The following is a 15,922-nucleotide window of genomic DNA, read 5'->3' as shown; positions in this document are numbered from 1 at the left end:
CCTAGTTTTTTAACTAGGATGGGGTGAGAGACGGTGTCAAAGGCCTTGCTGAAGTCCAGAAAGACTACATCCACCGCGACACCTGCATCCATGGCCTTTGTGACCTGATCATAGAAGGCAATCAGGTTGGTCTGACATGATCTCCCCCTAATAAATCCATGCTGATTGCCCCTGAGCATCATTTCTGATGCCGGCCCCTCACAAATGTGCTCCCACCATTTCAATTTAGGAGTTTGAAACCATTGAAACCCACCATTTCAATTTAGGAGTTTCTGTCACTGTTATGGCAAGGGGCCTGATCCTAATTTTTTTTTCCCGGAGGAGCCTGCCTATGGCTGGGGGTGGGGCAAGCTGCCAGCAGGTTGAGTGGCCCTTGAACTGCAAGGGGCCCTGGTCCTTCCCTTCATGGCAGTGGCGTCCCTGAGGCTGCCCTGGCAGGCTGCTAGCTGATTGGATGCTGCTCCGGCTTGGGGTGGGGAAGAGTTGGATCAGGCCAGGTGCTGCCTCTGAGCTGGAGCAGCACCTGGCCTGCTAGCAACCTGCCTGGGTGGCTCCCAGGGGTGCCACCACTGTGGAGGGAAGGATTGCCACCCACCAGCCACTCAAGAAGTGGGCAGGCTCTGTTAGGGGGTGGGGGGAAGGATTGGACCTCTTGCTGCTTCTGCCTATAGCAGGCATCTGCTGAAGGCAGAAGTGGTGAGGGGCCTGATCCTTTTTTTCTGCAGCGCCTGCTCACCTCTCCTGTGGTTGGTGGGAGAGGTGGGAGTCTTAAAAACAACTAATATATCATTTTAAGAAAGAAATGCTTTAAACCAGCCATGGGGATGCAGGCTAGCTGGCTCTGGTGGTTGTTTCTGACTTTGGGACCTGTTCGTCCTCCCTGTTAATTCCCTTCTTTCATGCAGGACAGCCTGCCTGGCCTCAGCATGCCTATTACACTTGCTGTTTATTAAGGCAATGACTGTAACATAATCTCCAGCTTCCAGGCTTCGTTCTGCAGGGTCAGTAAGGAATTTTATCCTGAGACATAATTGGCTAAACATATCATGTGTTTGTCTATCTGTCTTGCTTTCTTGGAAGCATCAAAGAGTGGCCAGAGCCAAAACTGGGACACAGGGCAATATACACCTGTGCTCAGAGTTGGTACAGAGAATCCTGTTTCTTTGATCGTGGCTGATATATCTTGATCATAGGCTCAGGGTAAAGTGATTGCCAGATTTGTGAATGGGAGGGAATATTTTTCTGGAACAGACTAGCAGGGCCCTTGGTGGTTTTTCACCTTCCCCTGCAGCATGTACCTTAAGCTTATTAGAGTGACAATTACTTGCATTTCTTCGATTGTTATAAAAAGGCCCACAGAGATCTTATACATTCCTCTGATAGCCCGTGTGTCTCACAACAGCAAATGAAGAAGACTTCAAAATGCAAGAGGCGTTCTGCTCCAGTGGGTAAAGCATGGGACTGGGAGTGGGGGCTTTTCTCTTCTGCACCTGCAATGGACAAACAGCATAGCTGCTTTGTCCTTCAGTTTACTCACCTGTATTCTAGGAATGATAATACCAGAGAGATACTGGGAAGTTTAATTATCATTGTAAAGTCCTTGGCGTTTGCTGATGAAAAGCAGGGCAGAGGGGCTGTCACTCAGATGCAAATGCCCAGAAGAGAATTTCCCTGGCACAGGGGAATTTCTTGCTGAAGTATCCAGCTCGTGTTCCTATTTCCCATCCCAGAATAAGGGGCATGTTTGGGCAGGGGGGTTTCAGTTTGTCACTGGAATCTTCCAAGGTGGTTACTATGAGGTTGGGATCCTCCGCAGGTTGATTATGGACCCTCACTCCAGCATAAGCTGCACATTGTTTGGAAACAGCTCAAAAATCACTTCAGGGCTGCCCCTGAGAATCAAGGAGCTGTATCTAGTTCCCTGATACCACCCCGTGAACTGACCAGGCCTCTGCTTGCAGAAGAAAATCAAGCCTATAAATGGGTTGGTGTGTAAAACTTTTTCTAGGCATATTTTTGTGTTATAAATCAATAGGGAATTGTATCAAGGAGCTGAATGAGTCTTCTGTGTCTTGGTTTTCAGGAGAGAATTCTCTGAGCTGCTGGAAAAGTTTGGACCTCAGAGCAACACAGGATCATCCCAGAGTTCTCCAATTCTCCATGGTGGCAGTGAGTACTGAAATCTTTGTGAAGTCAATGCTGTAATGTAGACAACACCTCCAGCATTGGGAGGTCTTGTATCCTTATCTTAGTGCTAAGCTGTTGTTTCATTGTCATATTGTGCTGTTGTTTCTGAATAGGGCTTGGAGGAAGGTTTGCAGAAAAATAAATCCTGACTGTATTTGAGAGAATTCTTATTAGCTGTGTCCCAATAAATGCTCTGATTGTTATATGGCAGTAATGCAGAACTTAAATGCATCTTGGCTGCAGAGCAGCAGAGTAGAATAAACATGGACCCAATAGTTTGTGCAAATAAAGAAAAACAGAGACAGAGATAGAGCGAGAACTATGTTAGGGTGAAAGCAGGGAGGCTTTGGTATCTAACTGTTCTCCAGCTTCCATAACTTCACTTGAACTGTACATCAGTTCACAAAGATACTGCACTAATAAGTTCTAATAATACCTAGGTTTTCAAAAGTAGTTTCCCTCTATGAATATCAAAGCATTTAAGGCTGGGCATATTATTATCCCCCTAGTTTCTGGGTGGAGAAATTGCCTGTGGCAATAAAGCAGGTCACCAGTAGACTGAAAAATGGTGCTCAGGTCACCTAAGCTGTGAATAGCAAACTATGCCATGGACTCCTATGTGGGTTTTCATTAAAGAAAACCCTGTCACAGTGGAACACAGCAGTGTCTGTTGCAAATTACTGTAATCACAGATTTACATTTGTGTTGGGCAAATTAAACTGTATCTATCTTATTCACTTGAGTGGTAGGAATTTAAATTCTGAGTAAGGGACCATGAAAGCAGTTTAAATTCCAGACTAGGAAGCAGGAAAGAAGGGTAGGAGGATGGGGGTGTAAAATACTTTGGTTTTCTTTACTAACTTCAAGTTTACCCTTCAGGTAGGTATTTGGAAAGTACATCCTCAGGGTCTTCATCACGATCCCAGAGTCCTCTACTTCTGAGCCCTGCAAATTCACATGGGCCGTTCATCGGAAACTCGACACATTCCCCACACTCCAGCTCACAGTATGTACAGTGTCACAGAGTACAGTCACTTCTGCTGAATCAACACACATTTCTAGAGCATCATTAGTGAATAGTCTGTATTGCATAGATTTTAGGAGGCTTCAGTCACAGATCAGAGTGGGCCCCATTCCACTGAGGCATAGGATTTTAAAAAGGGACTAATGATTTTGGATGTTGCAGTATTTGGTTGCCCACCTTGAGAGAGCCGAAGAGAGACTGATTATCAGAAAGGTTTGGATAGCACCTCTAAAAATCTGGCTTCTTTTTAATGGTCTTCTGGGCTGGGTGTCACAAAATAGCTCATTAAAACTATTGTCCAATCTCTTTGGACATGTTTACTGGATCTCGTTTTGTGGAGTTAATGTTTCTCAATCTTCCACGTTGTCAACTGACAAGGCTCCCAACCACAAGGTATACCCTGCTACACATGCAAATTAAAGCTGCATAGCAACCAGCTATAAATTTAAGGCACATTTTTGAGGTCTAACTTTATAGTTGGTTGGAGCTTTTTATCATGTCATGAGTACTTGCTTTGAATGTGTAGCTGGTGTTAAGATAATTGTGGAATTAACCAGATAAGTGTACAATAACTGTTATGTGTAGAGGGGGCCTTATACTCATGCCTTATCATAATTATTTATTATTAGGTTTTTTTGTTATGTGGCTGCACCTAAGAGCCCCTGTCATGGACCCTTGGCTCCATTATGTCAGACACTGAACAGAGAACAAGATGGTAGTCTGTGTCCCGAAGTGCTGACAGTGTGCGAGACCTCAGAGATATATGGAATGTAATTGCTCCATTTCCAGTCCTTTGCAACTGAGTAAAAACCCGTGGTTCACAGATATTTTTGAAGGCAAAATGAAGCATCTTTTAAGATTATTAGAGCTGTGTGAAGCTTTGGGTGCTGATGCCGATTTGGAGGAGATTCGGCCTGATTCAGTGGCTGAATCTCCAAATCCGAATCGAATTGGGACCAATAAAAAGGTCCAAATTGATTCAAAGCTCTCCAAGTCTTCCAAAAAGATTCAGAGAGCTTTGATGATTCAAGCAGTGGGGGGCATGGGGGGCAGTGGTGATCCCCCTTCCTGGCAGCACCTGGTGAGTGAGGCCTTTTTTTTCAAAGAGCCAGGAGCTGGAATGGGTGGGGCAGCCATTGCTGGGGCTGGGAGAGCGGGTGGGGGATGGGCCTGGGTGATTCAGAGATTCATCAGGAGCCGAATCTCCAAATCAGATTTTGCCGAATTGATTCGGGACAGTGATTCATGTCACTGTCCCCTGAATCAGCAGAATCTGAATCCGAAGCAAATACTAGCCTAAACATTATGGCTGAGAATCTCTTTTTCAAGGGTCAGTACCATGGGCCTTCTTCCATACTGTCCTGTCCCTTGTGCAGTTATTCACATCTGTGAAAGCTGAATACAGACACAACCCTCAACACCTCATCCTGCTTCCCAGTAGGAGGAATAACTGCCCAAGGACCAGAGACTACGCGGGAGTGTGGCACTTATTGCGTCCTAGGTACATTTTGTATTTTATAAGACAGGGAGCTTTGAAATAACAATCAGAATGTTCTATCTGCAGAGAAAAGTGTCCTGACTGATAGCGATGAACCTTCCAGAGCTTAGGTAGCGCATTAACATCCTTTTTTAGGGTCTCAGCCCTACTGTCTGCCTGCTGCTGCTTGTGCTTGCACAAATGTAAACCAGCAGTAATTCCTATGAAGTTACTGGAGAGGTCCCTTGCTGGAGAGGTCCATAGTTCAGACACAATAAATTCTCTTGGCAGGTGAACTCCACAATGCGCTAAGTATCACCTCTTTATTAGGGATTTGCAGAGGAGAAATATTTGGCACCAAAGCTTTTAAGCTGCTTGCTTGGAGACACTCTTTGAGAGGAGAGAACAGCTCATGTACTTGACAGCCTTTCTGGATAAACTGGACACCCTCCACAATTAACACTATTCACTCCACAGCAAAGACAGCGGCCTGGATTTATACCCGTGTTCATGGATGATGGATGTTGGGTGCTACAGCGTTCAGCTGTGGTTGCAGCTAAAGTTTGGCTAGTCCACATCTTAGAAGTATAGCAAAGGGTCACCTGGCATTAAACACTACCTCCTGGAAGAAGGGACAGTAGGACTTGGACCACGTGAGAACTCAGATCATTAAAATGATGAATGTGTGTACTAATGTACTGTAACCCAGTGTAACAGGGTCCTGCCCCCAGGAGTGGCTCTGTGATGCCCCTGGAGCCCCCTCATCCCTTGTTGCTTTTCCTTTCTTTGGGCAATCTCCCCTTCCACTTTCCTGCCACACCTTGATGTAGTTGTGCCTTTAGAAAAAGGGAGGCTGCCCCAGGGTGCCACAAGTAAGAGTATACTTGTGAACAGAGGTGTCATTGCTCATCGCCTTAAGGGCTAATTACGTGGCTTCCTCAGGTGCACACAGAAGTGACCATAGAAAGTAGTCTATAGCCATGACCAAATACAAATGCATGGCTGCAGATATCTTAAAAAATGGCCACTTGGCTAAAAATCTGACCCCTCATTGCATGAGGTATCCAGATAAAGAGGTGCAGACAGAAGTGTCAATTTTTGCCTGATCTGGCTGCAGAAAGCAGTTTATAACTGTGACCAAACGTAAGTGCATGGATATAAATAGCTTCAAAAATGGCCGCTTGGTGAAAATCTGACCCTTCATTAGGTAGGTATCACATAAAGATGTTACAAAATGTAGCCTCTTTGGTAACTTGTGTCTGCAGAGCTCCCAGGCTGTTGCTGTTTTCAGAATGGGAGGGGAAAAGGGAGCAGAGGGAGTTCAGTCTGGATGTTTTTTATTCCCCCCTGGAGGGTGAGGCAGGTGTATTGCAGCCCCCCTTAGGTCGGGGTGGGGGTGGGGGAGACTACAATTCACCCACCTCACCCTTCAGAATCAGCTGGGGAGCCCCAAGAACGAGCTCCCTCCACTGCCTTTCCCCTTTCCCATTTTGAAAACAGCAGCACTGGCAGAAAGCCTGGCCATTGGTATGCAGGTTTCCAGCTGGCAGCCAGATTCCCCTCACCCCTAGAACCAACAGGAAACTTCTGTTTGGTCTGGGGTAACGCTGTAACTCAGAACACTTTACAGAATTACAGCTGGAAGTTGCACTTCTGTTTGTACTCACTCTCATCTCCTCTTTTAGCCATGCCCAAGGCTGGCACGTTACTAATCATTGGGTATTAAACTCCATCATCCAATCCAGTCAGTCCCTTATCCATGGGTCTTCAGCCCCAGTGTCAACTCCAATCAGTGCAGGCCCCTGAACATAGAATGGTTTCTACTATTGCTGGGGCCTCCAGCCCTGGTTCCTTTAACCATGCCAGCCCCTTCTGGGCCCAGGCCTCTGTACCTCAAACAATTTCACTCCTCTTGGGCTTAGGCCTGCATCCTCTGCCCGTCCTGGGCTCAGGCCTCATTATCTCCAGCTGACTCCACCCTTCCCAGGGTGCAGGACTCTGGGCCTGTTTGTTCTCACCCTGCACAGGCTACAGGCCCCCGACCCTGCCTGCTCTCATCTCTGCAGCTGTGGCTCTGCTCCTCAGCCTTGGCCCCTATCCCACAGGACCTGACTCTGCTCCCAGGCCAGTTAAGACTTCCACCACTCCTGCAATCTCAATTCCTAAACCAGCAGTGTTTCCCCAGCCCTAAGATTATCTTACCCCCACACAGTTGGAGTGCTTTATCAGAGGATCCCCTTCTCAGCTCAGGAATTCTTTTTCCCAGGGCTACCTGCCCAGCTTAAGTCCTGGGCTTATATCTTGCAAGCCCAGCCCCTTCTGGGTCATGTGGCTTGCTTGATTGCCCTCTGCCTCACCTGCAGCCTGCTTCTCCTGCAGCCTGCCTTCCCTTAAAGTAGCAGGAGCACCAAGCTCCTTACTACACGAGGACAGTGTAACTTGTTCTGTTTTGTTGGAGTCTATACAGATTCCTATACTGCCCACATCATTATACTGTCTGAGCTCCTTCCAATAGCGCATTGAGTAACGTGGTTAACATCCATCTTGTGTGATTTGTTTTTGTCCCAGTTATAGCATCCAATGGGCTTTTTTGATTACAGTATTCCATGGTACCTCATTTCCTGAAAAGATATTTTCTAATACCCCCAGGCTTGTAGAATAATGTAGAACTACATTCTCTTAGAGTATGCTTTCCTAAATTTACCTTCTGACCAGTATAAGTGAAGAGGCTATTTGAGCATGCAGCTGCCTTTTAGATCTTCTTAGTAGTGCTCTGCAGACATTGTATGCCCATGTAATTTAAAAACTATGGAACTGTTCAGGAGAAGGTGCTGTGTCTTGTAGTAATTACGTAGGTCTGCAGACTGCCTGGTTATCATGTTGTATTTCAAGATGTCAGGGAATTAAAAGATTATTTAAAGCATCAGATTGCTTAGAATGATGATTCAAGAGATGGATGTTGTTAGAAGGTTTGTCTTAGAGTGAGGGGAATGTGTTGCTAAGTTGGGGGGTTTACTCATTTTCTGGGAGAAGGCCAAAGGAATTGCACTCAGGAGTCCAAACCAAACAGAACTTTTAGTTCAGCCCTGGTGCTGAGTTGCTAAATGATATACAGTGTCAGAGATAGTCAAAAGTTGCGCGCAATAAAGTAAAATTGACCAGTCTTAAGTTATCTGCCAACATTTTTGTTTCTTGTAGCGTCTCCACTGAATCAGCAATTCAGAACATTTCCATAGCAAAATCCTCTGGCTTGGGGTTGACAATCAGTGGTGGATCTAATAAGCCAGATGGTCCCATGGTGTATGTTCAAGAGCTTATGCCGGAGGGTGACTGTTACAGGGTAAGTTAGCAATGCAGAGTTTCATTGATTTGTAAAATACGAATCTCTCCTGAACACACCAACTGTTGTGAAGAAGCCTGCTTTGGGGATGAGGTAATAAGCTTTTGAAGTGCATCTTTTTTGATATATTAATCTTTATGGATAAAGCTTGATACTATGTCGCTGTTTTCCCTCCTTGTTTAGGATGGGCGGCTCCGTCCAGGTGATCAGCTAGTGGCTATCAATAAAGACTCTTTGGTGGGCAGCACATATGAGGAGGCCAGAAAAATAATTGCAAAAGCCAAATTCAGGTAGGCAAGTGCCAACAGGCCCAAGTGAATAAATCTCTTGTGTCCAAAAAGCATGTCCTATTACAGTCAATAAGGATTATGCCCTGTGATGCTTCTGAGGGTGAGGGCGGAGATGTGCCCATCATTCTACTCTTTTTTGCAAGGAACATCTTGTTAGTTCTCAACGTCTTCTAACCCCACATCAGGAGGTCTTGAGTGCATGGGACTGTGACAAAACCTTGGGATGTAGGGTACTCCCAGAAATATACACTGGGTTTGTGTACGCTTATTGTTCCCCCACTCTGCTGAACAGATATGACCAGGTTATTAATTTGCTCAGAAATCCTGATTTTACCACAGACACTTTGGCAAAGCAACAGAAAAACAAAAGAGTTTATTACAAGGAGGAACAAATTATATAAAAAAGAAAAAATGTTCAAATGCTTTGACTGCAAAGTATGGTAAAACAAAACTGACAGAGCCATTGCCCTGTATTCACACTACCACCTAGCCCTCAAAATTCCTCTGAAAATCTCTTGGGGTCCTCCTCCCCTCAGTCACAACTACCTGTCTCAGCCAGAGACCTCCATGTCCTCTCTCTTCACAGGCAGCCATTTCTCTTGCCCATGTGGTGGGCCAGTAGGGGGTGCTGCTGCACTGAGCCATCTGCTTCACTGCGTGCGACCAGCTCCTAGGCTCCGAGTGCCTCCCTGGGGGTGCCTCACGTCTGGCTGCCCCCCTTACTGAAGCACACCCACAAGCCTGGGTGTAATGCCGCCACCACTCAGGGTCTGAACTGATCTTGGTCCTGTGCCCCCTGGGAAACACAGGGCTAGTAGTCCTTGGGGGTACTTGACCTACTGCAAGAACTTGGGGTGCTTCCCTCAGTCTGAAGCACAAATAGTGGTCTTCCTTAGTCAGCCAAACCAAGGGAACCCCAAGGCCTAAGTTAGACCCTCTCCCAATAAATCTCCCAAGCAAGACATGTAGGAGAACTTTACTGGTTGCAAGGAGTAGGTTTGGAATAGGGTACAAGGTAGAGCAATATCAGATAAATCCCTTAGAGCAAACAGTGTCATGGCAGGCTTTGATTATGCATCTGTGTTACTGCAAGCTATATATCTTGTTAGAGCTCAGGTAGCTCATTCACAAGTATCATCCAGAGGCAGGTGGAGATTCACTCTGGAGGCAAGCAGCTCATTAAACATGAGTTTCAAGAAAGAGAGCAAGTTTCAGATGGGTCTAGCTTCTCTGAGAGTCCTCATTATGGCTGCTGCTCCTCCTTCTGGGGAGCAAACTTAGCACGGAGTTATAGCCATTAGGAACTTTCTGAAAACTTAAGTATGTATATTTTTAAGCACTAACAAAATGTTTTATTTTTAAGACATGAGGGAAACACAGAAGTGGCCTTTATTCCTGGAAGGGGATGGTTACATCCTGGACTCTCGACTCCCAACAGCATCCACTCATCACCTCCAAAAGCAATGGGGAATGGTCTGGGCTCTTGCAGATTGAAGGTCCATGTGAGGTCCCCTGAGGTAGGCCATAGTACAGTGAGACAACAGATGCCAAACCCATGATCTCTGTCTCCAGTAAGATTACTTCTATAGATTTTGTGGTAATCTTTCTGGATTAGCTGTTTATAAGGTCTGCAATATGGACTTGTTTGCTCGTTTGGACTCTGGTACTTTATATCTAGAATGTTGTTTCTTTTGGCTCTGGTTCAGGATGCCAACAGATTTATCCCTGACTATCTAAGTCTGTGCTGAAGACAATTGAGATGGGCTTTCAGCCCTGGAGTCCAGAGTTCAGATTTGTTTTCAGAAGTCAAAAGTGAAAAACAAATTTACTCTTGACTAGGGTAATTCTAGGGACACCCTCAAATTCAGTACCAGACCTAGTCCCCAGAAATGAGAGAGAGAGATTTTAAAGGTGACTAGGGGATTTAGCTGCACAATCATTGGGAATCATGTGGCTCAGTCCCTTAGACAGATTTGCAAATATGTTAAAGCCATACATTTCCCTTCCTTTCCTGGATTAATGCAGTGCTCCGTATGACCCATTTGCAAATGACACAAGGCTTCTTATTATTGAAGTGATATTCTAGCTGTGATGGACCAGGGAATAAACAATAATTTCCTAAACCATGCATTTGATCCATTAAAACATATCACCCACAAAAATTCTTGCCTCTTGTACAAGACTTCTTGGAGGTCCTTCCATAACAAAGAAGCCTTGGGCCTTCTATGCAGCCTCCTGATGAGTCTGAGTTTTGCGTGTGAAAATTTGAGTCATCTGTGTGTATGTTGTCTGCTGGTAGATGCGAAAGGTATGGCTGGACATGGCTAGATATTCTGTCATCCAATACGTGCATGCCTGTATAGCCTCATAATCTGGGGTGGGTTGCCAGTGAGGACTGGTCTCCAGGACATCATCCAATTGCAATGCAAAATACCTACTGCTATTCACACGTTTCTCAAGAATGTCTTTAACATTAGCTGCCATATCTGCGTGGCACAGTGTCATTTGAAAGAGGCACGCAATTTAACTGCTTTGCCATCTTCATTCCACACAATATAAACACAAGTTCTTTAGCTGCAGGAAGAATGAGTTCTTCCCCAGTAGTGTGAGGCTTCCCCGCTTTGGCAATTTGAAGGCTTGCACGATACGAAGCTTCCAGGGCCTTTACATTTACTGTTGCATGACCAAACATTGTTACTTTCACTTGTTTCAACTCATTAAGTTTGTGCTGAAAAAATTCAGGAGGTTTATCTTTGAAAGCAGCATGTATTGTCTCCAAATGATGCCAGAAATTTACAGGCTTCAAGCTTTCATTAGCCAGCACTGTGTAGCATAACACACGTTGTGGCCTTGGTTCATCTTGTTCACCAGTCCATGTGAAGCTTACATTAGTATAGCTTGATTTGGATTGTCTTACCATTTTTTGGTGTTTCAGTGTGTTTTCATTACTGGTGCTTCTACTCATACTGGTTCCTGGTAAGCACGGGTCTGCACTCAAAATTTTCTTTGCAGATATATGTTTTTATGTTTGACTTTGAACTTTTTGCTGATCTCACTGTCACTGGTTTGATTATTTGTTGTTTATTTTTTCAAATATCCTGTTTTCAACCACAAATCCATTTCTGGGGGTTGACTACTATCCTACTTACTGGACTGACAATTGTTACATTTTTTGAAAAAGCACTGGATTCTGGTACAGTCAGTACTTTCCACATGACAATAATGACCAATAAATACAATACAGGTAGGCTAGCTGAATTGCGTTCAATGAAAACCACGTATACACAGCTGAAAAATGTGACCAATTAAAGCTATATATGTAGTGTAGTAGGGTGATACCAACTTAAAAACCCCCCACGCGTTTCACTTCTGGATTAAATATGAATAAAAATAAAATATCATTATTTTCTTTAGCACTGGCATCATCATCAAAATGGCTTTGATCTCCGTCATCAGCAAAAATGAATCAAGCGCAGGGCCAAGTACAGATATTCTTGATTGTTCCACAACATTTCTGCGGACCACCTGAATGGAGCTCATGGACCAGTGGTGGTCTGCGGGCCACAGTTTGAGACCTCTGCACTAATAGACATGGGTTCAATGCCCTGACAGAGACCCAAGATGAGGCCTTATCCTCCTGAGCCAGAACTCCTTTTTGGTCCACCTTTATGTTAGCTCATGCTCTCTCCATAGCCCAAGAGGTTTACCTGGTGCTTTTGTTTTTCATGCATGGGATGGTTTAACTTGGTTCCATAGTGGGGGGGCTTTGATGGTCCCTACTGAGCTCCAGTTCCTCCTTTTGCTCATTATTTGCTGTGCTCAGCATTGTCTCCTTTTTTTGTCTTCCTTATTTAGAACAGACATGAAACCTCCTTTCCTGTGCCTTCTCCATCACCAGATATCTGCCCACCAGAACTCACTGTATCTGGTAAGACCCTTGCTTAGTTGCTCTCTGCTCTGTTTGTACAGGTGGCAGAGTGTGTTCAGCTCAGTCTGCCAGTCTGAGAGAACAGAATTAAAATTTGAAATATATGTACAACAGTGTTAGAGTTTAACACTGTGGTCATAGAGCCTGGTCCATTAGGGTAATTTATTCAGTAAGCATTATATAAGCCCAGGGCTGCTGGAGTGGTTCAGGGATGTTTTGCCTTTCAACTTTAGGCTATTGGTTCCATTCTGTGATCCAAAGACTATGACACAGGGTCTTGCTATCATTCCAGTGGCCAGGTGGCCCCATCATACTTAACAGATGGCAGCCTTGCTGATGGAGTGAATAACACCTAGAAACTAAAACAGTACTTCAAAAAACTCCCCATTCCTGACAAAGCACTAGGTAGCCCCGAACAGGAACACAGTTCTATTGTCATTGAACTAAATTAGCTGCCACCAGTTGTCCATGAAGAGGCAGTTAATGTGTGATTGAATAACCGCTACGTCTGTCACACTTGTCTAAGGCATCCATGGTTCACATGTAGGTTAATGTTGTTCTTTTAAGCTGTATTTTCCCCTGTGCTGATGGCCCACAAAAACCTGCTTGTTTCCACATGAATATTTTGCATTAGTCTGAAATGTGAATGCAATCCTTACGCTTCTGGTTGATGTACCTGAGCTTGAGCCTGATCACACCAAAACAGAACTGGTAAAATATTCCATAGCTTTACTTGCAAGTCCACCTTGTTTAGCTCTAAAGGGGCTTTATTATTACTTGCATAATGAACATTTGAAGGGCAATATTCAGTCACATGATAAAATGTACCTGCTCCTTTGTGTGTGACCATTTGAAAATGTGGACCTGAAGGTCTAGGTTTTCAGCAGATATTGTGCATGAGTGGAAGATGCAGATGATTCTGAGAAAGATGTAAGGCAGGTTCTCTGGCTTATCTTTAGGCAGTTGTGGCTTAAATAAATAATTCCCAGCCAAAATTACTCTTCTCCCAAGGGCATTTTGGGCCCCTTGGCTATCTGTATTTGAGTTATAAGAAAAAAGCAGATGAAAATTAATAACATTGACTGGAACACATCTGATCTGCTGGGCTCTTGGTTTTATTTCCCCATGAAATAAATGTTTTATCTGTCACTATGAATGCCCTTGCTCATTTGTGCATTTGAATGATAGAGCTAATGTTGTCAGATTGCTCAGACATTTGGAGACAGACATACATATGGAGTAAGATTCCTTGGGCATAGTTAGCATGATACTGAATTAATGCTAATAAATGTCTCTTTTCCTGACATATAAACCATTCTTCAGAAAGATTTACTGCCCTCACTTGATGTGATGACAGGTAAAGTCGCACTGGGATTAGTTCACACAAGTTTTCACAATGCCTAGTGAAGTCAATGGAAATTGCAGAGGTGTATACTGTCAGTGACCCACTGGGAAACCTTCAGAATGGCACTACATGCCTTGCCTAGATGAGAGGGGTATGTCCACTCTAGGAACACTGCTGGGCTTTTCTTACTAAAAGGTAGTCAGGATGCAGCAAATCCCTAGTGTGGGCAGACTGATGGTTTCCAAACATGTGAGCATGTCCATGTAGAGTTTCAACACATATTTTACCTGGCACCTGGCAAAAAATGCACCTTTACCCAAGTGAAGGAAAGGTTTCTGGCAGAGCCTTGCCTACTGTGCACATAGTATTGTACAGAGGTGTGTGCAAAGAGATCCTTTGGCTTAAATAAGAGACAGCTGGAGGGAGGATTTTCTCTCTGAAGGGCCTTTCACTCTGGACTCTGCCTGCTTTCACTGGTAATGCTGTGGATCTGTTTTTATGACCCTCAGGACAAGCTGTGGATTATATCTCAGGGAGGTGATTGGACTGGCAAGGGGGGTGTGAGGGGATGAGGGCCAATGCTGACTGATGTGGGATAATTATTACTTGGAGTGTCTCCAAATAAAATTATTATGATGCAGTGGAACCTAGTGGAAAGGACCTGGGGCTGTGTGTCAGTCACCCTGCATCCCATTCCCAGATCTGCCATTCATCTGCTGTATCACCTCAGACAACTCTATTTCTAGGTGTTTTTTCTGACTCTGCCCCTTTGTCTGTATTGTGTACTTAGGCTGTGATCTGTTTGGGACTGGCTGTCTCTCTTACTTTTTATCTATACAGCACCTAGTACAGCAGGACCATGACTCCATTTGGGCTGCCAGGCAGTGCCCTAATACTAGGAAAATTCAGTTTGTGAATCAACTAAGGCAGCTCACTATGCATATTGTTTCTATACCGAATATTACAAATGCTGCCAAGGCCCAGAGTTTTAAATAGGCATCACTGTAAGAGGAAATAAATGACTAGTTTTGGAGGAACAAGAGCTTAGTTTGAAATCTGAATGAGTCGTCAGGGCCTGCTGGCTGTTCCTTGGTGCCTGATCGCCTGTATTGCTGCCTAGGATATCTGTGTTTAGAGTTTCTGAGCAAAGCCACAGAACAAAGCCTTGCTAATCCTGCTTAACAAGGAGTTGAAGGGGATCTGATCTGCCCTTGAACCTGAAGAGCAGAGTGTTGGGTGACCAATCTGGTGAACGTGTTTATTACCTCAGGCCCTGCTGGCATTAGCAGAACAGATGAATATTAGGATTATGATTATACTTGTGACTGCACCACTGCAGCTTCTGTTTGTGTTTCCTTAAAATCCTACTCTTCTTACATGCAAGTCATTTTAGAACAACTCATTCATTTATTTTTCTAAAGTGCCCAAGTGATTGTGGAGCATGGTCCCACAGCCTTGTTCTCCTAAAGCATACTTTTGAACATCCCACGTGTTGATTCCAAATGGCAAGAGTTTTCTTTAAGTAATTATATCAATAGCTTTGACCCAGGCTTCAGACATTGCAGAGATGAAAGAAATGGGACTCTGGATCCTCCACAAGGCACCATTCCATACCATTGAAGTCCAAAAGAACTTTATCATTGACTTGCATGTGAACAGGATTGGACCTTAGCAGCTTCTGCTCTCACTGGATTCAGAGAGCATCCTTAGCAGTGTCTCAGAAGCAGTGGTGGTTTTACCTATACAAGTAATCTAAAGAGCAAGTTTCCTCAGTCCTCTCCTTCCAGAGATAACTGGCAAGGACACAAAAATTCATAGTAATATACAGTGGGTGCATCTACACATTCATTAATGCACTGTAGTTACTGTGCATTTACTTTAGCACTTCCTTAATTAAGTGCTAACTAAATGAACAGTAACTACATTTGCTGTCCAGTAGCACCATTGCAAAGTGTTTTTGTGATGGGTATTGCACAGTAGCCTAATAGTACTGTGCAGTAGCTTATTAGCACATTTTTTGACCGGCATGCTACTGCACATTGTTACTAGACTACCGCACAGTAAGCGTTTTGTGTAGACACGCCCAATGGGAACTTCCTACGTGACTTATATGCAATAGTGCAACAAAGAGTGTGTGAACAGGGTGGTAGCCCCAGGTGCTGACTTTAAGCAGCTGCAAGAATGGGATGGCAGCCACTAGCTCAGATACTGTCATTGCCATGCAAGGTGCAGAAACTGCTTGTTATACCTCTGCTTATGTGCATAGGTCCCACTAAAATTCAGCGGCATTTCTGCTCCTGATTCATGTGGGCATTTTTGAAAATCCCTCCT

At 44.4% G+C, this 15,922-nt stretch overlaps 1 protein-coding gene across 3 annotated transcripts in view; it reads left to right on the top strand.

Annotated features, from left to right (window-relative positions):
• Positions 1-15,922, top strand: part of LOC109290865 (syntaxin-binding protein 4-like) — a 141,460-nt gene that overhangs the window by 102,183 nt on the left and 23,355 nt on the right. For all 3 annotated transcript variants that reach the window (XM_019507686.1, XM_019507685.1, XM_019507684.1), the window contains 6 exons: positions 2,084-2,169; positions 3,067-3,193; positions 7,887-8,028; positions 8,212-8,318; positions 9,682-9,835; positions 12,174-12,246. In XM_019507686.1, coding sequence (XP_019363231.1) covers positions 2,084-2,169; positions 3,067-3,193; positions 7,887-8,028; positions 8,212-8,318; positions 9,682-9,835; positions 12,174-12,246 — 689 coding nt within the window. The remainder of the gene's footprint in view (positions 1-2,083; positions 2,170-3,066; positions 3,194-7,886; positions 8,029-8,211; positions 8,319-9,681; positions 9,836-12,173; positions 12,247-15,922) is intronic.

Source organism: Gavialis gangeticus, unplaced genomic scaffold (assembly GCF_001723915.1).
Source record: "Gavialis gangeticus isolate Ggan-Ray unplaced genomic scaffold, GavGan_comp1, whole genome shotgun sequence".
Taxonomy (NCBI): Eukaryota; Metazoa; Chordata; order Crocodylia; family Gavialidae; genus Gavialis; species Gavialis gangeticus.
Note: the sequence above shows the minus strand (reverse complement) of the source record. Positions and strands in the feature narration are given on the sequence as shown.